Source organism: Mugil cephalus, chromosome 20 (assembly GCF_022458985.1).
Source record: "Mugil cephalus isolate CIBA_MC_2020 chromosome 20, CIBA_Mcephalus_1.1, whole genome shotgun sequence".
NCBI lineage: Eukaryota > Metazoa > Chordata > Actinopteri > Mugiliformes > Mugilidae > Mugil > Mugil cephalus.
Window position 1 is genome coordinate 9757281 of NC_061789.1, and position 23987 is coordinate 9781267.

Sequence of the window (23987 nt, forward strand, 5' to 3'; positions counted from 1 at the left end):
GACCCAACAGCTCAGAAGATCATTGGGGTCACAAACAAAAAATTAACCCCAAAATCAGTCTCTTAATATGCAAGCCTGGTATGCAGCAACCCTTTACAGGATACTGTAACTGTTGAAGAAAATGCAGTTCTACCGATCAGAGGGTTTTAAACTGCACTTTACAATTTGCCTTTCATTCATGCACACACACTCACAAACACACACACTACACTGGTACTGTTGGGAAAGAGCCACAAAGCAAGCGCTGGGATGACCATCACGGGCAATTTTGGCTTCAGTGTCTTGCTAGCGTCTTTGACATTGTGTACTGCCGCAGCTGGGCAGACAAACCACCAATCCTGACATAACCGGAAAACACGCTCTACCTATTTAACTACAGCTGCAGTGAACGACTTCTGACAGCAACTTCTGATTGCTAATTGTGACAGCATATAGAACAATAACATACGTATGAGGAAAGTTTGTTGAGTAACTTGTCTGAGGAGTCGTGAATGATATGGGTCGATAGAAGATGCTCGATGCTGTGACTGCAGAACTGTAGAACTGCAGAACGTGGACATCAGACGGGCAAACCAAGCAATTGTTTGCAGCCCCCCACTTTTTGGCATGATTTGCTACGACAACCATAAAACCCCTTAAACCTGTAAAGGTCCTTAAGTACATCGACAACACTCACACAATCCTTCGCCTAGGGACACCCTCCTATGTATCCTATGACATACGTCTTTGCCTTGAGCCTCCCAGAACCTAGGATTGCAACTGCTGGGTATTTGTGCACCTGTGTAAATTGGAGGTTTTAGAAAATGCTGCAAAGGATGGTCAGCAATGGTTTGGACTGACAACAACTGCCAGTGAAAGTACACCTGAAATAAATATCAGGAGGGGTTGTAAAGAAATTACAAAAAAAAAAAAAAAAAAACATATCGCAGCATTATTGACTCTCGGAGGAAGCCACGGCATTGGGTAAGGACTACTAATACTATCGGTGAAATTGCAAAATAGGACGAGCTGTATTCTTGCGGTTCAAATTGTGGTTTCTGCCTCAGGTTGGAACCAAGTCTGAGTTTTAAACAATGGAGTGATGTGGACATTAGGTGTAAAAGATTTTGCCTTCGATGTGAACTACAGTCTCCGGCGAAAGGTGAAAGATGTGTGCTTTGTACGTCGAACAATTGCCTCTTCGTAACTTAACTTTTTGAAGCTTAGTTAAAAGGAGAAAAAAAGAAACTTTGTCAGTTTAATGTAACTGTGCTACAAAATGTGATTCCTGGAAGACAGAGTTGCTGGCTGTGTAATGCGGATGGTGCTACAGAGGCTTTTTGCGTCCAGTCAAATGTTGTGCTTCTACGCCACGTTGTACATCTGATTCTCTAATTAAATCACAGATGGGTTATAATTCATCACAAATAGATCTGAACTTTTATGGAACATTAGGTACAACCTTATTTCGCATCAGTCACTTATGAACCTCTCAGTCAATTTTAACACGTTGATACAGAGCGTAACTAATGCTCCCGTGGCTTAATGCACGGCAGGCAGAGCTTTTCTTTCAATGTAGCTTTGATGATCACTAATAGCTGATCAAACTGAGCACCCCGACGCCTTCCGCGGCACATTAGCAACGCGGCAAATGTAAGGGAAACAAACACAAACAGCACCCGCAGAGATACAACTTACCCACAGATACATCATCATGGCTGGACAGCTGATTGCTTTCCCCTGCAGCACTGAGAGAGACTCCTCCTTTAGTTTGAGCACAAGTTGTGCAACCTGCAGACTGCGTATCGCTCAGTCACCAGCTCACCATCACAGGCAGTGTGTGCCAACTCGTCTCGGATTTGGAAGATGCCTTTGACCCTTTTTCTTAATTTTCCGTTTGACTTCTCTTTCTTTGTCTCTGCTGCCTTTTGTGTAAAATCCTGCTTAGCCACCACTTCTCTGTGAGTGTGTGCTCTCGGATGCGTAAGTGTTCCAGCGTGTGTGTGTGTGTCTGTGTGTGTGTTTGAGAGAGCGAGGGAGGGAGAGAGAGAGAGATGGAGAACGAGAGTCTAATGACTAAATTTACTCTATGCAGCAGGAGGCTACAGTATGGCACCGCACAATGAAAGCGAAAAGAGTGAAAGAGAGAGAGAGTGAGAGTGAAAGAGAGAGAGAGAGAAGAGAGAGAGAGAAGGGAGAGAGAGAGAAGAGGAGAGGTGGTGGAGATAACCACACACGCACACCCGAGCACATGCGCACACACAGATGTGTAGTCCCAGTAATAGCATAAATAGCTGTTAGTTGTCCATTAATGTAAATGTAAATTTTGAAGTCATTAATGGAAACATTTGCTTAAAAAACGCGCCATTCAATATTAGCATGTAAGTTTTAATTAGAAAAAAACTTCATGAAAAGGAAATTCACTAATGCATGGGGTCTTCAATGTTTTTTAGGCCAAGAGATTAAGGTGGGACCCCCTACCTACTATATGTGTACTATTTTAAACTTGGCCTAGTGCTTCTATATGTTATTATCAGTTTGCACGTTCAAATATTGTTTTTTGTTTTGCTCATGCATCTGCCTTAAACACAAACAACTGACTCTTGGCCAACTGTGGGGAACCTCACAGAGTCAACATGTACTATGTGACCTTGCAATTGGCTCAGCGGCAATAGGGGCGTGTCCTACTGTGTGCAGGATGCTTTGATCGACAGGTCTCAGGTAGTGCAGCGCTCTGTGTGAAACGGTGCGGTGTGAGACAGCTCCTGTATCGCTGAACGAGTATAGTGCCGACTGAAAGATAACGTCTCCTGCCTCCATTTATCCCTTTACTAAAATGTGTTGGATTCGTGTCAATGTGTATTTAAAGACATTTAAATTTGTGGGGGAAAATTGTTGAAGAAAATAAAATAAAAAATAAAAAAAAATATATATATATAAACATGTCTAATCAACCAAAGATTTTGTGGGAGAAAATTAATATAATGTCTAATCAACCAAATATTTTGCTTCCCCCATGCAGTACCTCCACAGACCCCCTAGGCGTCGCGGTTGAAGACATATGTGTTAATGTGTATTTAAAGATTTTAAAATTGTGGGGGAAAATATAAATACAAGAAAAAAAAAATATATAGAAAATGTCTAATCAACCAAAGATTTTGCGACCTCCCTCCATTGACCCCCCAGGGGTCGCGGACCCCCTGTTGAAGACCTATGCACTAATGCACGTTCATGGAAATGAAGCCCCATTCATTTTGTGACTAAATTTTAGTAGGAAGTTGCCTTTGTTTCTATGTGTGTATTAGCATGGTCTGCAGACATCCTAGGGTCGATATAGTAAAGATCAGGATACTTTTACAGAGCGTAAAGGTTATACCGTTAATTGTTTTTGTTTGTTTTGTCTTTTTACCTCATCCCAGACCTAAAACTGTATCTTCATCAGTTTTATTTCAAGACCTTGGTACGTACGTTAAAACAAACAATACGCATGACGACCTCTTCCAGAGTCTAATCAAAGCCTCTAAACCCTAGATATGTTCATGTAAAACTAATTAAATATAATATAACCCTATTACCATAATACCATGTTACCCTTAACCTACCCCCCCTTTTTACATGGGTTGCGTTAGATACTAATGGGACTCTAAAATAGAAATCTAGGATGCTCGGTTTAAGCCTATCCATGAATTTCAGGCCTTATTAAACTCCAAAAGACTGCAGAGCGGATAAAATGAGCTATTGCTTTACTGTTGGGCTCATGATCACCGGATAAAAAATAGAATTACCTGTTCGCGTAACAAAGTCCTGCATTACTTTGCAATATTGCTTTGTGGCAGGCAGAGCTTGAGGTCTGAGAGTGGTTTCGTTGGCCAAATAGCATTTAAATCAAAGAGGGGGCCGTTTGCCAACACGGCTGGAGCGAAGTAAAGGCATGCAGCGTGCCTCAACAGATTTCCACCGGTGAACACGACCTGAAAAATTCAATTCTACCGGAGGTAAGACAAGGAGTCAAATATCAGGGGCCAAATGCATAAAACTGTGAGGCTGTGAGTGCGCACCTTCTAAATCTCAGCCTCTTTGTATCTCCTACAATTCATCATAAAAGGATGCAGAGGATGCACAATTTGCATGCTGATATTTCAGTTTATGCAGATGCATTTGGAGACTTCTCAGACCTCAAACTTAATTCACCAACATTTCAGTGGACAAAAATATTCAGTTCAGTACATTTTGACACAAATATTGGATCATGTAGTGGAAGTATTTTTTTTTTTTGGCAAGGTTCATCTACTCAGATCTGTACTGTTGTAAACATACAATTTTCTTGTGCCTAAAAAAAAGGGTTCATTACACAAAAAAATGAAGCATGTGATTGTGTTTCTCTATTCAGACAGTGAGGGAAACATAATGCAATGCAGTGAGCCTTCATTAACAATTTCATGATACTGGATTAATGATATTCACACATAAATGGAGATGATTTAGTTCTGTGGCTACTCTTCTGAGAAAGCGGGAGAGAAAAGACTCCAAAAGCACAATTCAGAATATTAAAAGACGTAAAAGAAGAAGTCCAAAGTATGGAGTGATCCTTTTGGATCCCGTTTAAATGATTAGCCAAAGCTCAGTGGAAGATGCATAAGCATGCGGAAGGATAATTTACCTGAACAGCAAGGAAATCTACTTGAAACTAATAAGAAGCCAACGCCAAAGCTGTGGTGAGACCTCTGAGCCGTTCACACCAGCCATTCTAAGAATCTGGTTATGTAAAATAGGACTGGTCCAAAAACACCACCAGGCAGTTGTGCAGATTTAACCTTATTGGTGCTGATTGAATTTTATCATCTGTTAATGCAGGACTCCAGCTGATTTCAAAGGCTTCACATATTTTTCCTTCCACTTCAGATCTCTTTCAGGGTGGAAAAAAAAAAAAAATAAAAAAATACCGAGTGGGACCCCATGTATACAACAAGCATACAGTTCCTCACAAGCATCCTACACTGCAAAGATAGCTAACTTTTGCAGTGTAATGTATATGTATTTTAATTATATTTTCTAATGATCATTTTTACAATGCTCCTTAGGGTCCCATCTACATAAGCCAGCCTCTTGGCTACAGGTCTGGAGCAGAATGTCGTCCGAGTGTAATCATTTAAGGCACTTGGTCCATAGAGAGTTCATTCTGTGTGATGAAGTTAACACGGAAAACCTTAACGGGATTTTGGTATTAAATAAGACTGACTAAGTCTTATACAGTCTGATAAAGGAACTGATGAAGCACATTAGGCCGACGGAAAGAAAATAAGAATACATACAGTTATATTTTCACATTATGCGTAGGGAAATAAAAAGGGAAAACTTGCCCTTTAAAAAGCACCAAAAGTCAAATAGCCAAACAGAAAAAAATTAAAAATCGGAGGCCAGATCCAGTCTTAGAGGTAATCTATTTGCTTCTCATTTCCCCTTTATCCTGAAGGAAATAGTTGTTCATTTCTTTATGGCTGTGGACAATTAAAAAGAAATGAAATCGGCTGGTAGCTGTGTGCAGAGGGGATTGCAATAAGATGCCATGGCATGAATAATAACACTAAGGCTGAAGTTTATTTTTAGACTCAAAGTGTACCCACATTTTAATGAGAGTTACGCCGCGTGGCATCAAAGCCAAACACGGGTAGCATTTACTGTAGCTGTAACCGCATGTTCTGCTTTTTTTAAGGCCTATGACGGCTCATTGGAAATTAAATAAAATAAATAAATAAGCGATTCAGTTTTGCTTAACTTTGCAATAAAACAGTGAACCGGTCCCCAAATCCCACAAGGGCTCGAAGACTGCGAAGAGGCAAGATCTCTGACTCATTAAGCTTGGATATGAGCTAGCGCTACTCAATCTACAAGATTTATAATGAGGCTCCCGGTTCGATACTATTCTCAAGTCTCTTGTCAAGCCGGTAATGAGACTAAAACACGCTCATCATGCCGATGCTGCAGACGCACCAGTTTGATCAAACCATTTATTCAGTCTAAAAAAAAAAAAAAAGACCTGTAATCTGGAAATACTTGGACACATTTGGAAATACTGCACAGTCTATACACTACTCCTAAAATAAATTAGCTATAGATTCGTTTTTGGCTTAGGCCAACTTTGTATCAAAACACACAGCGTCATCATCCGATGCCGTCAGTCCAGACCATACGCAGACCCTGGTGCTGCAGTCCAAATTGCACTACTGCTTGGGAGTAGCGTATTTCTGCTTTAGTATTTCCACGTGTTTCTCCATTTAAATTTTCAAACTGATTGTTTTGGAAAAATAAAGCTGGAACTGATAGAGGAAAGGTTAATGAAGGAGGTTTGAAGATACAAATATTTGTATGAGTCGTCTTTGGTGAAATTTCAGCAAAAGTTTCAGTTGAACGTGAAGCAGGACGTAGAAAATGAACCCGACTGGCAAAAAAGACACAGCGCTGACTAGTGTCTGGGTGGCGCTTTTGCAGAGCAAGTCAGACTGACAAGCGCACAAGTATAAATGACTCACACCAACGTGGGTTAGGCAGTCTATATCCAGCAGTACTTTAAACCTTTACAACTGAACGGATCGCCGGCGATCCATTAAAGCTTGCAGTTTTGGAATTACCGTAAGTCACAGTAGTTTGCGCTATTGACAGAATTCAAAGTGGCTGAACACTGGGAAGTTGTGCTTCTATCTTTAAGACTTTTGTGAGACCTCAAGGGTATTACTAACTAAATTTTTACCAACAAATTCCTCCACTCAACTCTCTCTTCCTGGGTCTCCCCGGTCTTGTGTCACTCCCCAACCTGCAGCCAACAGCGGTGCGTCACCATTACCGTGATGGCGGCTTTTTTTCTTTTCTTTTTTGCAGAAAACGAAACTTCCAAGTGTTCCACCACACTTTGCACTGGTGAGTTACGGTAGTTTTTTTTTAAATCCGTGCTCAGAGGTCTTAAAGGGTAAAAAGGGTTCGACTTAAGACACAAACTGCTCAGAGATGCCCTACATAATACAGGGCAGGTGGTATTAATCTTATGGCTGATCGGTCTATGTCACACAAAACATCAATGCATCAATAAGAGAAATGAATGTGTGTCTTTGACATACAGCACGTTAACATTTGTCTACAGTGATGCTGCTGCTTTAGCATGCGATTGGTGTTGAGGGCCTCTGTGCTACAAAGCATTCACACTTTTAGTGTAGGACAATTTGAGATGCTACTAAAACATTTCATGCGCAACACAACCTGTAAGACAGAGAAAAGTAGGAGAAACGGTATCTTACATGAAGATTTTGAAATGACGTTGAGTACCTTAATACGTCATCAGGACGGTATACTTATGTAGTATGTAGCATGGGCACACATTTGCAATCACAGTGCATGCTTACAAATCTCAGCAGGGTACAAGGTAATGGGGTAGATGTGTGTGAGACTGGTGTGATGTTTTCTACAAATATACCTCCATCAAGGCAAGGCTTACCCTCAGCTGCTCTTGCTCACTGCTCATTAGTTGGCCTGAAATCTGCAAGAGAAGAAACAATTAGCCGTTGACTGTGACCACGATCCTTAAAAGCCCTCATCAGCAACGGACAAGCACAACTGCATTAAATTATCCACCACGTTCCTAATTGACAAGAGAATACAAAGGTAAGGCTTAACCGAATAGTACTTTAATATTGCAATCGAACGCTTAAACAAAAGAAACTGTTGCTTTCACAAGCCCTAGAGAGGAAACAGGCAACAGGTAAGTACTCCAGCAAAAAGGTCTACAGATGAAGGATGGGTGAAAAAAGATGAGAATAGATGTCTTGGAAATTTTTTGGAGAAAAACAAAACCTTCTCTAAGCGGATCGTTTTGAGCTGCAATGATTTTTTTTTAAAAAAAAGGAAGAAGAAGAAAGAAATCGAACACACACAAATGGGATTATGCTGGTCAGAAATAGGTCACGCTGTGTGGACGGATGCAAATTCCTGCCGATAGCTGAAATATCTTCACAACTTCAAGAATCAATAGTGGACAGGGATAAGACCTCTGTATTGAACCCATCCATAGTGAGAACACCTGGAGCGGTGGGCAGCTGAAAAGTTGTGCAAAGCCAAAAAGGTCTTTGCTTACATGAACAGTAATGTCAGAATACCAAAGGTTTCCTATTGTCTAAAGGCTTGTTGTGTAAAAAGAGCCCAGAATATATTAGCTGGACTACTAAAAGGTATTGTATGGTTATAAAGTTGGCTAATGTAGATGCGTTGGAAAACCTGCATCTCCCACCAATATATGTGGATTAGTGACATTTGGGTTTTGCAGTATGGTTGGTGGAGGAGTTTGCGGTGTTCAATCAATAAAAGTTGGGTCAGTTTGGAAATGAATTCCTTCAGGAGGATCTTTGATTTGGCAGAAAGTGGAAAGTCCTACGCCAGAAATGCTATGCTATGTCCCTCCGCTACGTTTCAGACAGGAAGGCAAGAAACTCTGTTTACAGGTTATTACGAAGTGCTTGACACACCTCACACCTGCTATACTGCTGTACTCGCACACTAGGCACATCCTGAAGTACTGTTGATACTTGTCCATCTCACTTCTCCTCATCTCTTGCATTAGTGTGCTGTGTTTGGCCTGTTTTTGTAAGGACTAACCCTTTTCTCATTGAGCCACCACCTTATTCCCTAATGTGTCTTTGTGGAAAGTGGCAGAAGGTGGGACGCCTACCAAGCGAACGGACATGTACTTTGACTATAGTGGGCATGTTTATTTGGCAAAAATGAAAAGGCTTTAAATGCGGTGCAAAAGGACAGGTCAGGAGAACCAATCCTATTACGACTATGAATATGTAAGTACTTAGCAACGTGGACTGTACTTAATATGATTTGTCTTGCGATGGAAATGCTAAAGGCGGATGCATATGGATGCCAGCCTTATTCTCAACAGCCACCGTTTCACTGACATCAGCATAAAAAATGGTTTGGAGTCTTTTCCTTCAGCCTTGCCAAAATCAAACTTACTGCCGCTTGGGGCTACAATAAATGTGAAGTTGCTTGTATCAGCTCTCTTCCCCAGTACTTGCCCTGTGCGCCTCACTCCAAAGTGACTCAGATGTACATAAAACCCTCCGTGTCCACTAACCTCCTTCGTCTCTACACCACGGCAACTTCTCCTCTTTGTTTGTCACTACTTTTCTCGTGCTCTCTGCGTCTTTCCTTATTATTTCTTTGCCGAGTTCTCCATCACTTCAACATTTATTTGGGAGTGAAAAGATAACCACTTGAGGTGTGTGACAGGAGGAATACTGGAAGAGAAAACTGTGGTGAATTGTATGAGAATTGTATGCGGATACATTTTCCACACATTAATTGAGGCAGTTCTTAACCCAGAACTTTATAATCAATCATTTTAACATTTCTATTGCATTATTCCTAATCTAACAATGAATTCAAATGGAACAGGTGGAGAATGCAAGTATAATTCCACATACAGCAGAAGTGAATAACATTGACCATCTTGTGACATTGCGGTGTTCTGTTGGGAAACCTCTGAATGTGACATTCGTGTGGAAGTCGTTACTTAGACATGTACCACAAACCTACACCAGACCTGGCACCCCCACCCCATGGCAATGACACTCCTTGAGGGCAGCAGCCAAGCTCAGCAGGATGCAGCCTGACACAAGCGCACACACAAAACCAGTTTAGGAACTTAAAAACTTAGAAAAACATGAAAAACAACACACAATGAAAGTTGTCGACCTGGCCTCCAAAGTCACTAGATCGATGGGATGCACTCCCCTCAACCCATACGACCCAAAGCCCCCCTGCTAACAACATTCTGTTTCCAGACACCGCAGGGCACCATCAGATGAGTCACAACTGGGCACAAGGGAGACCTACACAATATTAGGCAAGCGGGCCCAAGCTCATAAATCCAACCTGCACTCAGCTTGGACATAGTATGAGTCAAATGGTGCACATGGTTTGGTTGGTGTGCTGCCAAGTTTTAGGGTCACCTTTGGTAAATCAGAGAAAACCAGATCTTGGCATCTTTAAAAATGTTAGAACATTGATCATTGGTCATAATGCTTACTGCATGATGTATACTATGATAAATAATGCAAAACAAATCAAACAGAATTCATGCAAATTACATAATAGCTGTTGCTTTTAAAGGATAACCCTATCAGCCTGGTATCGCCTGGGTTTATTTGCAGCCAACAGTCTTGATGAAGGACCGCCTACCTCTGTCCTTAACACAAACCAACTAAATAACAATAAAATGTTTTCCATGAATTATGAAATGTGCCAGACTCGGTGTGCTATACTGAGTGTACCGACAAAAGGTGTTGGACAGAACTTGGGTGGAATGTTTATGCCGATATTCAAGTATGTCCTTGATCTTTATTCAGTTGTCCACTAACTCCGCCCCAAAGAGTTCTGATACTTGCCCAGTAGATGTAGTGACCAGTGTTGGTTAAATGTTCAAAGACATCTCTCTCTTTTTTCTTTTTTTATTTCTTCATTTGTTTTGTTCTCCAGGGTTATTGCACTTTCACGGACGCAGCCCTCCACACAGCGCCAACCGCAAACCTCTTGGCACCCTCAGATCCTTAAGATCTGAATGAACACAGGAAGCTGACAACATCAGCCGTCTGTGAACACCAGACCAAAACAGATCATCCCTTAAAGCCCCTCCCTTTGATTGGGAAGGGATTGAAGTCATTCACCAGGAGTAAGTATACTGCCACGGGAAGATCAAGGAAGATATTCACATCTAACACCAGTAGCGATCTCTGAACAGAATCGGGGGTTAACATTGGATCGAAAACCAGGCGTCAAACAGATCAAGCAAAGCTGGGTGTCTGTTAGGATGGGTCATTGTCAATTAATTGATTATTGGCATATTTAGAGCAAAAAATAATATAAATCTCCACAGAGCAAAACGCATTACGGTATTTATTCTGTCAGAGGGCTGCTGTTGAAGAATTAATTAATTACTGAGTAGTAAAATTGCATAATGGTATAACTGGCATTGGATAATTTGACGTGTGTTAAAGGTAATAATGTGTAATTCAGATTCATAGACTTAGAAATTAATAAAACATAAGATGCAACCCATGACAGTGTATCTAAAGCAATAAAAACACTGATTCATCTTGTAATTTCCCTTGTTGCGCACATGAGTAATAAATTGAACACTGTCCTTTAGCTTGCTACTCAGACACATCACTTGATGATCTTTGTTACTATTTTTGAAGTACACCATGTTGTGGGCAATCTTCACCAGATTTAAAAGATTTTTCTTTAAAATATTATTTCTTTAAGTTAATGTTTGCATAATACATTTTATGTATTTTATATGATGTAATTAATTTGAAGCGCAGTAGCATTATTTTTAGAACAGCCCCCAAATTCATGCTATAAGTGCACTTGAAGTTATATGTAGAATGGGAAATTTGCAGATTATCAGTCAAGGAGTGGGTGAAGTAGACCAAAAGATCCTCAAAAGCTAGACGTCACGCCGAGATCGAAAGAAATTCAGGAATAAACGAGAAGGGAAGTAATCAAGATCTATCAGTCTGGAAAAGGTTATAAAGCCATTTCCAAAGCTTTGGGACTCCAGTGAACCAAAGTGAGAGCCATTATCCACAAATGGAGAAAACATGGGACAACCCTCCAAGGAGTGGCCGGCCAAACAAAATTACCCCAAGAGTTCCGAGATGACTCATCCATGACGTCACAAAAGACCCCGCAAAAACATCCAGAGACTCCACTATAAGAACGAGACTGAGCAAAAATAGCCTGCATTGGCAGAGTTCTAAGACGCTGATGAGCAAAAAGAACATAAAGGCTGGTCAAAGTTTGGCCAGAAAACACCTTTATGATCTCCATTGGGAAAATACTCAATGGAGTGACGTGACAAAACTTTCTGGAAGCTGTGTGTCCCATTAGATGCCATAAAAGTAACACGGCACTTCAGAAAAATAACATCATACCAACAGTAAACTACGGTGGTGCTAGTGTGATTAGACCACGGTTGTTGTGTTTGTGTTGCTTCAGGACCTGGAAGTCTTGCTGTGATAAATTGAACCATGAATTCTGCTGTCTACCAAAAAAAAAAAAAAAAAAATGCTGAATGAGAATGTCCGGGCATCTGTTCATGACCTCAAGCTGAAGCCAACTTGGGTTCTGCTGCAGGACAAGGATCCAAAACACACCAGCAAGTCCACCTCTGAGATGCTGTGGCATGACCTTACAAAGGCAGCTCATGCTCGAAAATCCTCCAATGTGGCTGAATTACAGCAATTCTGCAAAAGGACGAGCAGTTGTTCCTTCTAAAGGTGGCCCAACCATTTATTAGGTAAAGGGAGCAATTACTTTTTGCCACACAGGCCACGTAGGTCTGGGTTTTGTTTTCCCTTAATAATACAAAACCTTAATTTAAGAACTGCATTTTGTGTTTACTTGGGTTATCTTCGACCAATATTTAAATTTGTTCGTGACAAACATGCAAAGGAAATGAGAAATCAGGAAGGGGCCCAACACTTCACATTTCACACCACTGTATATTGTGTCTGGTCTTCCTGATGATCTCAGTGGTTGCCAGCATCTTCTTTTTTTTTTTTTTTTTTAACAGGATATTACAGTATCATGTAGGTAATTAATGAATGTATGTTGCACACCGCTCCAATCCCTGTCAGGACTGAAAGCTGGGAGACACGAACGGAAACGGAGTGGGGGTGGAAGGCAAGAGCGAGGGAAGATGCTGAATAAGCAAGAACGCTCGCAGCCCCCAGTGGGAGACTGTACCTCGAGCGCTGCAGTCGGCTTGTAGACTGTGAGAGAGGCTGAAAGATGGAAAGGGAGGAAAGGGACGGAGAGGGGGGGCTTAGGGGGGATGGGAGGACGAGCAATACCTACCAAAGCCCCGCCAGCAGCCCCTAGAGACTGATATGTTCCCTACAAAAGGGCTGAAAGAAACGCAAACTGCACATTAGCGGCTGCGCTCTCAATGGTGGTAAGTTGTAAATATGTTGCTATTTTAGTTGTAAATGTAGTAGAGTTACTGATATCCACTTGCCAAAAAAACATCCAATTAGTGCTTCCAATCAGCCAAGCGGCCACTGGACTTGGACTTGATCCTCTGGGTAACATGAATAATAGCATCCAATTTCATATAAGACAATAACAGAATTATATATAATTAAATTGAAAATCCAATTTCCAAATGTTTTTTTTTTTTTTGTTCCGTCAAACAATTAAATTTTTTAATCAGATTAATCACAGGGTTGTTGTGGATTAATTTTGATTAATCACGATTAAATGTCATTAACTTTTCATCTATATTAATGGTGTTTAATTTTGCACAGGCAAACAGACTCGAGAAAGAAGGGAACATACACTGCCTGGCCAGAAAAAAAAAAAGTTTCAACAGAGCAACTTGAAACAACAACTTTCTGTCTCTTTTTTAAACAAGCGTCCATCCACATTAATGTGCACTTCTGTCAGCAGCTACTTAGACACACTAACTTGTTGACATTGTCCGAGAGGAGAGCTGACCGCTTCTTATTTACAATGTTGGCTCCAGTCTCTCACACGGAACAGTGGTTGCAGGAGTGGCGACATATTGCCAGCTTTGTGTCTTTATCTTTGCGAGCTGGGCGACGCGTTAGCCGGAGTGCTAGCAGAATTCCAGACTAACGTATGCTTGGCGTTAACATGGTATTTTGAGCTGGAAGTGTTTTGGTGAAGGGAAAACTCCTTCCTGCAACTGTTCTGTCCATTTTTTCCTACTCAGATTTCTCTTGGAGAGGGAAAACACGCTGGTTCTGCTGTCTGTCACTGCTGGGTCTCTCTCTAACTCAACTTGGACAAACTGCACAGAGATGTTCAGAGTAATTCTGCGCTGCAGATGAGTTAAATTTTTAATCAGATTAATCATGATTATGGATAAATCCACGTTAATGCGTTTATTTCTATATAATTTTTATCCAATTCTGAATGTTGAATTCCAAAATGATCACTCACATCATTTGTCATTAAAAGAAAGAAATCCTGAAAGTTTTAAGTTTGTTTTATTATTCGGGTTCTAAAATTGGGGAATAGTGTGCGATGGGGATCCCTTCTTGGCCTTTGACAAGCCATCTAAAAGTCTGTGGTCTGTGTGGTTTTCACGAGTCAAAACATGGCAGCTTGTATGGCGGCTCTTGGTGCCGCTGTTGGTGTGTGAGGGTGCATAAGAATAAGAGGACGACATAAAGCACTTTGACTGCTGCTAAGGTAAAGAAGGGCAATAACCATTTAACTTTATCCACACACTTGACAACAGGCTTACTTGAAGCAGGTGCGGTGCACTTAACGATTTGTGGAAACGGCTCGTCTGTTGTGCTAGATGAGATGAGAGACTGCGTGCTGCACACAAATTAACCAAAAAGTGGGAACAGACAGGAAATATTAAGAGCAGTAGTTCATATATTTGAATTCCTTTATCAGTAATTGCACAATTGTAGCTCCTACAACAGCTCCTTGACGTGGCTCCCATATCACAAACCCAGTTTGAAGGAAGCATATGGCTGATTTTGCTGGCAAATAGCTAGGTAGAATAATAAGTTTCAGGTAAATGGTCAGTGTTTGCAGGACTGAATCCCACCAAAGCTATTATTTACCTCTGAAAAGTATTTTTGGCACGGCTTTCTCTCCGTGGTCATTGCAGCAGTCGAGGCTCCCTACCGTTAAATGAATATTGAGGAAAAGTTTGGGTGCATTTTCCTGAGAAAGCTTTACGCTCATTAGCTCTACTCACACAGCAGCAGCTTGCTCCTTTTCTCTCCATCTCTCTGTCTTCCACTCTTGGCCAGGGGAAAGAAGAGGGGAGCATACTTTATAGTGACAGGCGGAGCGGCCAAATACCAATAGAGAATACATCAGCCTGGCAATTATTGGATTATCTCACGCTGATATCATTACCGCCGAGCATTCACTCCAATCATTGATTGCATTTTTCAATTTACTTCACCATTAATGCAAGTGGCCTGACTGAACAATCTTCTGATGAGTCCATGGCTCAGTCGATAAGTCCCGCCCCTCAGGTGCTTGTCAAAGTGCGCTTGTATGTGTGCTCATGTGCGAGCATGCGTGTGCGTGCCACAAAGTGGAACTAATGCAAACCTCAGCTGCACTTTCTCATTCTTCTGATATGTTACAGGCTACCAGTCACAGAGAAATGCACAGCCAACTAATCTACTAATTCAGGAAAAAGTACCTAAAATTAAAGTCACTCTAGACCGTTTATAAAGTCTTGATTTGAAAACACAAGATATACATTTAACTACAGTTGCAATGGTATGAATACTTGTAAAACACCACTTGGTGCATGCTATATGTAAACGCGTGGTTTATGCCTCTGTCAGGTTACTTTTAGCTTCTACTTCCTGTTTCACTTTTTATTTTCTACGTCACTTTCAACAACAGCAACTGAAGATTTTGCAGAAATCTTACTGAAACTTGGCCAAAGATGAGCCTTACAAATGTTAGTAAGTCTCCAAACTGGCGCAGCTATCCTTTCTAGGGATGGACTGAACCAACTGGCTCAATTTATCGATATCGTTAGCCGTCATGCTAATCGATTCCCCTTATCGATTCTTTTCTTGATGAATGTTTACATCCAAGTCCAGATGGTGGCGGTGATGCGCCCAAACGTTGTTTGCCAACCGTCAAAAAGTGAAAGAACAAGAAGAATCTTCACGTCGAAGCATGTTGTTCACATCATGTGATACTCACGTGGCTACAGGGAAGACGTGACAAGTGAAGCTATTGCTAACTCTCAGCAGAGTAGCGCTAGTGAGGATCCAGTGATCAATTTCCTAATTGCTTTCTTACACAAGCTTTTAATCGTTTGTTCAATAACATTGCTTATGATTACATTAAACCACGAATGCCTACTTTTTTTTTAAACAAAAATTCACAGTAGGAATTGATAAAGGAATCGATAAAGAATCATATCGATAACTAGAATCGATAAAGCATCGGTATTAATAAAATTGTGCTGATGTCCATCCCTAAACCTTTCCTTGATGCGTTCCATCTTTACTGATCAATCGATCAATCAATCAACCAATCAAAAGAAGAAGCAGCCAGAAATACTAAAGCGGAAATACAATACTACCAAAGCGAACCAATCACGGATTAGTCTGGTACATTCTGTTAGCACAAAATCCTAAGGCGGAGAGTCTAAACAGGAATATCCAAAATATTTCACAAGCCAGAGACATTGCATTAAATGTCTTCCACTATTACTGAAACTCTGTATCAGTATCAGATGTCTGCTCTGTAAGCTGACAAAGAAAGTCACTCGTGACAAATGGTGCCAATACGACATTTTGTAAGTGTTTATCAGGGAAGAAGGATAAAGACTTTGTAAGCCTGTTTGATTTTTCTGTCTCAGAAATGTTATAAATATTACATTGTGATGTCTTTTCCATCAAAGGGTATCAGTCTACCTCTTTATCAATGGTCAGTCAGTCCCAAACTGAAGCTTTAAACACTCAAAACCAATCTTCGAATCATCGATCACAGGGCCTGACAAAAACAGTTTATTTAACAACCCCAAAGCAGGTAGATCTTTGTCACCAAGTGCTGTGATAAATCATCCAACACTTTCCTACTTTACACAATATTAAACCACAACAACAAGTTCACTCTGTACCCCGAAGCACAAAAGCGTATTCTCGTGTTGATCTACCCACAGGACTGATTAAAATAGGAGGGTACACTCAGTGAGCTTTTGAGGAGCACATTCATGCTGCTAAGCTCCCATAATACCACCTCTAAAAGGTGTTCGGCTACATTCAAATCGAGGAGAGAGGCCACAGAAATCCACTGAACTCGTGCTGGAAGCAGCCATTAGAGTCAAACACGAGAGATTGCTATTAAGGGGTCCGACATGTCCCAAGGAAATGTTCCCTCCACTATAAAGCAAAAGTTATGTTTCTGTATAAGATCTATACCGTGTGCAAATATATTTTGCGGTGACACAGAGTACAACATGTGGGATTGGTCTGAAATTTATTTCCTTACGCATGACTTTCAGCGGCCAAACAAGCACAAAAGATTCGCCGTCCTTGTGACTCACTTGGATCAGTGGTCGGACACAACAGCCACCCTGACGTCGTCACTCTTTTCTGAATTGATTTTAGTAAAAGTAAACTCCAACGTGACCTGCTCTGGTCCAGTTGCCGTTGTGCTTTAAAAAACTGACACAGGAAGGCCGTGGCCAATAACCATCTGGTCGGTATATTTACGGGACGATGACACTCCACCGCTCGAGCCTAAATGCTCACAACACCGTAGGGTGCTTGCAAAGGCTATAACAAGGGCACTGCGGATATATAAATGATGCATTAAACCGCCACCAGCAGCAGCCTGCACTATACACTACGCAAGTTGGGTCCGAAGATTACTTGCTGTTGTCACCAAATTCCGAGCTTATTATCAGCACAACTGAAACACCTTCAGTGTAGACATGGTTCCATGGTTACTATGCAAGTCTTTTTGCAATAGCTCCAGAAGAATATGTCAGTTAAGATGTCAAATACTCTTATATATATGACTTCATGCTATGTCACATAATGGAATCACAGATTTTGAGATGTCTGGGACAATGACCAGTTCCTCGGGCCTGTCAACAAATTCTCAAACAGGGAAAAATATGGGCGTGTTCTGGATGTGAACACGAGGCTCCTTGCCCTCCCCCTTCATGAAAAAAGCTGTCAGATCCTTCTCTTTTTATTTCCCTAATGCATTGCAGGGCACTGTTACAGAATTGTGCAATATCTTTGTCATTGCTCTGTGCCTCAAACTGCAACAGCTCATATCCAAAAGCATCGTTGTGAACCTCAGCATGTGCTAAGCCCAATAATGTGTGACCACATTAATGTATTTAGTGTTACTATGCTTAATGATTTCCTTTTCTGTGGAAAGACTTGAAGAGATTTTTTCATTTATTTTTTTTCTGGCAAAACATATCATCTTGAAATATTTCAAAGGACCAAGCTGCAGCTTGTAATAGTGAATATTCATTCATTCATTCAAATTCATTCATTTGAAACTGCATCTGTGAGCTGTGCCCTTTGTAGAGCCACCATCAGCCCCAACCTCCTCCTAGGTGGCTGGAAGGGTTAATAAATGTGATGTTTCATTTAATTAAAAACATGTTAATTCAAAACATAATCCCACAATAAGTCTGCATGGTGAGGTCTTTGCGTTTCAAATGACATCAAAGCTTCCTCTTTCCCTCTGTACTCAAGTGCAAACATTCATTCACACTTCAACATTGGGAACACAGTCATTGCTATTTAAAGTATAATATTAAAAATCATACCACACCAGGGATTTTTGTAGGACTGTGAGTACAAGAAGCCAATCTTTACATTAACACATTACATTACTTAATCAAATGATCTTCTTCCCAGCATATGCAATGTCCTGTAATGTTTTACAATACTGGACTAAACGTGGTCAACTAATGTCCAAAATGTGCACTCCATTAAAATGAAAATTTTAAGCAAGAAGATTCCAATCTATTACGAAACATATCACTGAACACACACGTGCACTCTGAGATGTGATGCTTTTAATATGTGGTGTAGCTAATAAGTGTGGCGACGCCGTGGACGCGGTGAGGATAGGGAAGTAATTAGAAGTCTATCAGCCATCTACAATCTTGACCTTTTATGAGGTAATTGAGTCATTTTAAACACTGTATGTATGAGGGAGAGAGATGGGGACTGATAGGTTAACTGTGGGGTTGAGATAATAAAGCCTCTCGATTTGTCACCTTAAACTTGATAGCAGGGTGCGCAGAGGTCCGCCTGCTCAGACGTGTCTTGTCGTTGTTCGTGTTGGAGCACTGTAGCCTATGATAGACTAATAGCTAACAAAATGGAAATGGCACATAATCGCCCCCTTTTATCGCCTGCCTCAAAGAATAAAATACTTTTAAAGCATCTGCTACAGCACATGGCAAGTCAGCAAGGAATCTCCAACCATTAATAATAAATAGTCAGATGGATTACCACCTGGTGGAACAACTCAGATACCACCAGCTAGGTTCTTGGGCCTTGTTGTTATTTGCTCACCATGTGTTCCATTTGTTCGCGTTGGGTGAAAGAAAGAAAAAACTGATCTGTTGATGGGCGCTGGAGGAAAAGGGATCAGTTTTAATGGAAGTCCATCCAGTAGTTGTAAAGATGTTTAATTCGCAACCATAAATGTCCACTTGCTCGTGGAGCTACGAGAAACCTAAGGAGATTGCCAACGTCATTAGGCACTCTTGAGAACAAGCCCTGTCTGTGAACTGCTGGTAATCATGGATAGTGGTTCAGCGTTTCAAAAATATAAATTACCTGCTCATGACACTGCAGGAAAAGAAAAATCAGCAAAGTATATCCTTTCAGTGCCCGGGATATATGGGTCAGTTTTTATGGCAATCCACCCTAAGAGTTGATGGGACTTCAGCGAAAGGTCAACCTGTTGGCCGACCGATTGGAAAGAAAGGAAGAAATTCTCTCTTAAGCTGTTTCATTTCAGACCCAAGTAGTAAGGAGATAGACGGACATTGCCACCTCTTCAGTCATGGTGCCAGAAAGGTGCAGGCATAACTAAACCCCTCTTGTGAATGTGCTCCTTGATCTCTTTTCACTTGTTCAGTGCTTCTGGAAATGCAGCTCATCAATAGGCCGCACTGGTTTTGGTCCAGTCTTAACAGATAGCTGATGTTTCTGCTGTTCATTCAGTCCTTGAAAGAAAACTCAGATGCACACACAGATATATATATATAAGGGTGTACCCCCACAGCTGTAACTTATGATTTTTTTATACTTTAGTCCAGTAGCCGCCAGCATCTTCAGATATTAAATGGTTTGTGGTAACAAGATTTTCTAGGAATGCCCCAGTACTGATCCAAGCACTTTCAGAATAATCACATCCAGTCAGATCGGGCTTCCGCAAAGCATGATGTTCTGTACTTATTTGTTTGAGGTTTACCATAAACTAAAACCATGTCTCTGTAGCATCAGAACTTCTTATTCTGCTGTTTTGATGGCGGTTGGATGGCGTCGAAGCTGCCAAAAAATCCCAGGAGAAGAAGAAACCAAAAACAAAATTATGTAACCAAACATGTCTGCAAAATGAAATACATAAGTACATTCAGGCAAGGGTTGCGACGGAAAAAAAAACAAACAACAACACTAAATGCTGCTTTTAAAATAAACATCTCCTGGAGACAGCGGCGAGGCAAAAAGTATTACAGAGAGGGTTGTGGAGTTTGTGGCGTTGGATGATCAGCCCATTTCTGTAGTAGTGAAGACAGGTTTTCTGGAGCCAAGGTACTAGCTGTCAACTCCACATTAACTTTGACAGTACTATTTAAGAATGCAACTATGATAAGGAAAGCATTCATGAATCACCAAGGGAGGATGTTTTTCGGTACATAAGATTGGATCGGGACTCGTATCGATACGGAATATTATAATTATAATAATAATGCATTGGTTTTATGTAGTGCTTTTCCATAAGATGCTCAGAGCACTTAGAATTTAATGCATTATTCATTCACACAGTCACACCGTGGTGGTGGTAAACTACCTCAGTAGTTTCCGTCAGCCGCCCGGGGGCAGGCTGACGGAAACGTGGCTGCCAATCGTACGGCCTCTCCGACCGCCACCAAACATTACTCACTAGCAATAATACGCCGGTGGAGTTCACACTGGGAGCAAGGGTGTTGCCCAAGGAAACAACGGACAGACTTGGGATAGAGGCAAGAAGACCTGACTGGGGAAATCCATAGTATTTAGATTGGTTTTTGATAATCTCATGTGTTGGGTTTATGTGGCTGGTTTAGATCTGAGAAAATATTAAAAAGAAACTTATAAAACTATATTGATTAATGAAGACGTTTTTTTTTTTGTTTTTGTTTTTTACATTTAGGCTTTGGACTGTTAGTTGTAGAGGCTCATTTATTCCTCTCGAGTAAGTGTAGCAGAAGACGGACACAAATCATTACTCTGAGCGGAGTCATTTTTTTTTTTTCTTTTTCTTTAAATCTTCAAACATGTCTGTAGTTGGGTGTAAATATAATTCAGGAAGTCCAGCTTGATCGCGACCTGATTGGATCTGATTAATCCCAACGTCCCGTCCTAATCTAATCTAGTGGAAATCAGACCCATAATGGTCCTTTGTCTTCGGCACAAGCAGAAGCTTCACTGTCAATTTCTCTTTAATATAGGTTCCGTGAAAGAGTGTTTTGTGTTTAAAGAGCAATAAAAGGTAAGATAAAGGTAGCTCCTCGGCAAGAATGAGTGAGTGGTAAAGCACTGAGTGGCTAAATAGGGGTATGAATTGCTGAATGAGTTAAGTGAATCAAAGACCCAGCAAGAGAGCAGCCACAATAAGTGGAGCTTCCGGGAATTACGGTGAGGTCAGAAGACTAATGGAAGCGACGGCTCACTCACAGTACTCCACGTACCGCCACACACATGCACAGCAACAGCCACTTCAAATCTGTTCACAGAGCCGCTGATGAATCAGTAGCCACGGATGGCGGCGTTTTAACCAGAGGAGTTAGCTGACAAATAGTTTGAGGGCTGGCTGCCGAGGTCATGCATTTAAACTGTCAAGAAGTCACTTTTCCCCTCTTTCTCTGTGCATTTTTGAGACATCATTTTTAAGGAAGATCTGTGCCAGCATTATTCAAAACTCAGTGCCACAGTCTGAGCTCTGCTTGGAGTTGTCAGCAGCATTAAACCGATATATCTCAGGGTGTTCTGTACTTTTAACCTTTCAGCCCAGTCTTTGATAATAGTGGTCAAGCTAAAGCAAGTGTTCTAATCAGTGCGTCAATCAGTGGTCTCATTTATTTTTTTTATATGAATACAATGTGCGATTGCTGCTTGCATGACGCGCAAACTATACCGCTAATATCGGCACAATGCACTGCACAATGCTAAAAATTGCATTTTTTCTGTTTTCCGAAAATGTTAAAATATGACCTGGGCAATTATGCTATCAAGCTAACGCTCTGATGACAGAATATAATAAAATCCGGCATTTGGTTGGATTTGTCGCTACTCTTCCAGAATGGTCCTGACATTATAACAACTCCTTCATCTGGTGGCAAAACTCAACCCAAAGAGGCCTTGAGTCAATAAAATTGTTAGCAGTACACCCTTCAATTCTCATTTGTTGCTAACTGGTGGCGTAGTGGATCATACTTTCCAGCATCTATCCTTTTCATCGCATCTCACACTTTGAGTATGTCAAGGGTTGTTTTTTTTTATTATTATTATTATTGTTGGTCTACTAACTTATCAATGTCCTTCGGATTTATACACCTGCAACCCTCCACTCCTTAAGTCCTGACTAGGACGGACTGATCGCTTATCGTCTAAGACAGGGGTCGGCAACCCGCGGCTCCGGAGCCGCATGTGGCTCTTTCGTTCCTCTGTTGCGGCTCTCTGCGGCGAGCAGTGCGGAGCAAGGACGCCGATCAAAGCCGTTCACCTTTTCACGCTAACTAACTGCCTCAGAATAGCGGCAACTAGTCACTCATCAGTGAACAAGCAGGAGTTACACAACAACTGAATGACACTGAATGCCACACCACACTGAACTCCCACAGTGCATTGCAGCACATTTACCAGTTGCTGTCGAGTATTTAATTCAAATGTATTTTTATTTTAGTGTGTTATTTATTTTATTTTAAATTTTTTACATATAATTCTAAATTTGCATTGTTGATGATCTTGTAACATTAAAATAAAATGTTTTTAAATTTTTGTCGCTCAAAATATACGTCACAATTGCCGACATGCGACACCCGCCGGCAGATGCAGCCCGCTATTTATTGAACTTTTCTATCCCAGGTAAGCCAACCGTGGATATGTCCCTGTTATGTATGCATAAATGCAATTTCGTTTTCTCTGTAGCAGTTGTTTCATTTCACAAATGCAACACACCATAGGCCTAGCATAGAGGTGAAAACGTTGCAGTGTTATCTTAATTTTAGAGGTAAAGGGGTTTTGTGGCTCCCAGTGTTTTCTTTTCTGTTGGGAAAACGGGTCCAAATGGCTGTTGGAGTGTTGAAGGTTGCCGACCCCTTGTAACAAGCAGGTTTAATACAAATCACAGTCCTCTGCTTCACATCTGACTCGTCACATTTTGGTTCACTGGTCTATAAACTGTGATTTCTTTTTTAGTGAGACTTGCCACTACCAAAAAAAAAACAAAAAAAAAAAAACACACAAAGCATTCAATATTTAAATTTAAATAATTACTGAAGATATCCACCGGGCCAGTCGCATTACAGACGTTTTGGAGGAGAGAGTGCGTCTGAGCCTTACACTTGATCTGCGGCATCTAACAGTGTCTCTAATTTTAACTACCTGTTTACACCGATCAACCATATAATTATGACCACCTTCCTAATATTGTGTAAGTGTCCCTTGTGCCTCCAAAACAGTTTTGCCTCATCAGAGAATGGGTCTTCTGAGGGTGTCCTGTGGTGTCTAGTAACAAAATGTCATTAGTGGGAGGCCTCTGGCTCCAATGGTTAGAGGGGAGTTGTTCCTAAACCGTGTTTGTGCCTGTGTCGGGCTGCATCCTGCTGGGGATGGCTGCTGCCATTAAGCGGGGGGTGCCTGGTCTTGTCTTGGTGGGTGGTACATGTCTAAGTAACTTCCACACGAATGCCAGGTCCAAAAGTTTCCCAGGAGAACATTATAGTCTCACAAGATGGTTAATATTTTTCACTTCACCCGTCAGTGGTCATAATGTTATGCTTGATTGGTGTATATGTTCTTTTTTTTAACAGTAATCGGATTTGATTCGTCCGGCTCGGTTCGGATCCTTAGCTTCGTAGGCTGGAAGCAAATTTGCACAACTGGAAATGTGCCGGACTGCACAAAAGGATGTAGCGTCTCTTCATTCTGAAACATGATCTTCTGCATACAAACATATGGGTG

At 41.1% G+C, this 23987-nt stretch overlaps 1 protein-coding gene across 6 annotated transcripts in view; it reads right to left on the minus strand.

The window, feature by feature from the left end:
• rbfox1 (RNA binding fox-1 homolog 1) overlaps positions 1-23987 on the minus strand; it is a 214003-nt gene that overhangs the window by 145563 nt on the left and 44453 nt on the right. For 5 of the 6 annotated variants that reach the window (XM_047571409.1, XM_047571405.1, XM_047571407.1 and 2 more), the window contains exon 2: positions 7466-7507. In XM_047571409.1, coding sequence (XP_047427365.1) covers positions 7466-7492 — 27 coding nt within the window. In that variant the 5' untranslated portion in view covers positions 7493-7507. Of the gene's footprint in view, positions 1-1677; positions 2143-7465; positions 7508-23987 lie in introns of those variants that run through there. The other variant, XM_047571411.1, reaches the window with a different exon arrangement.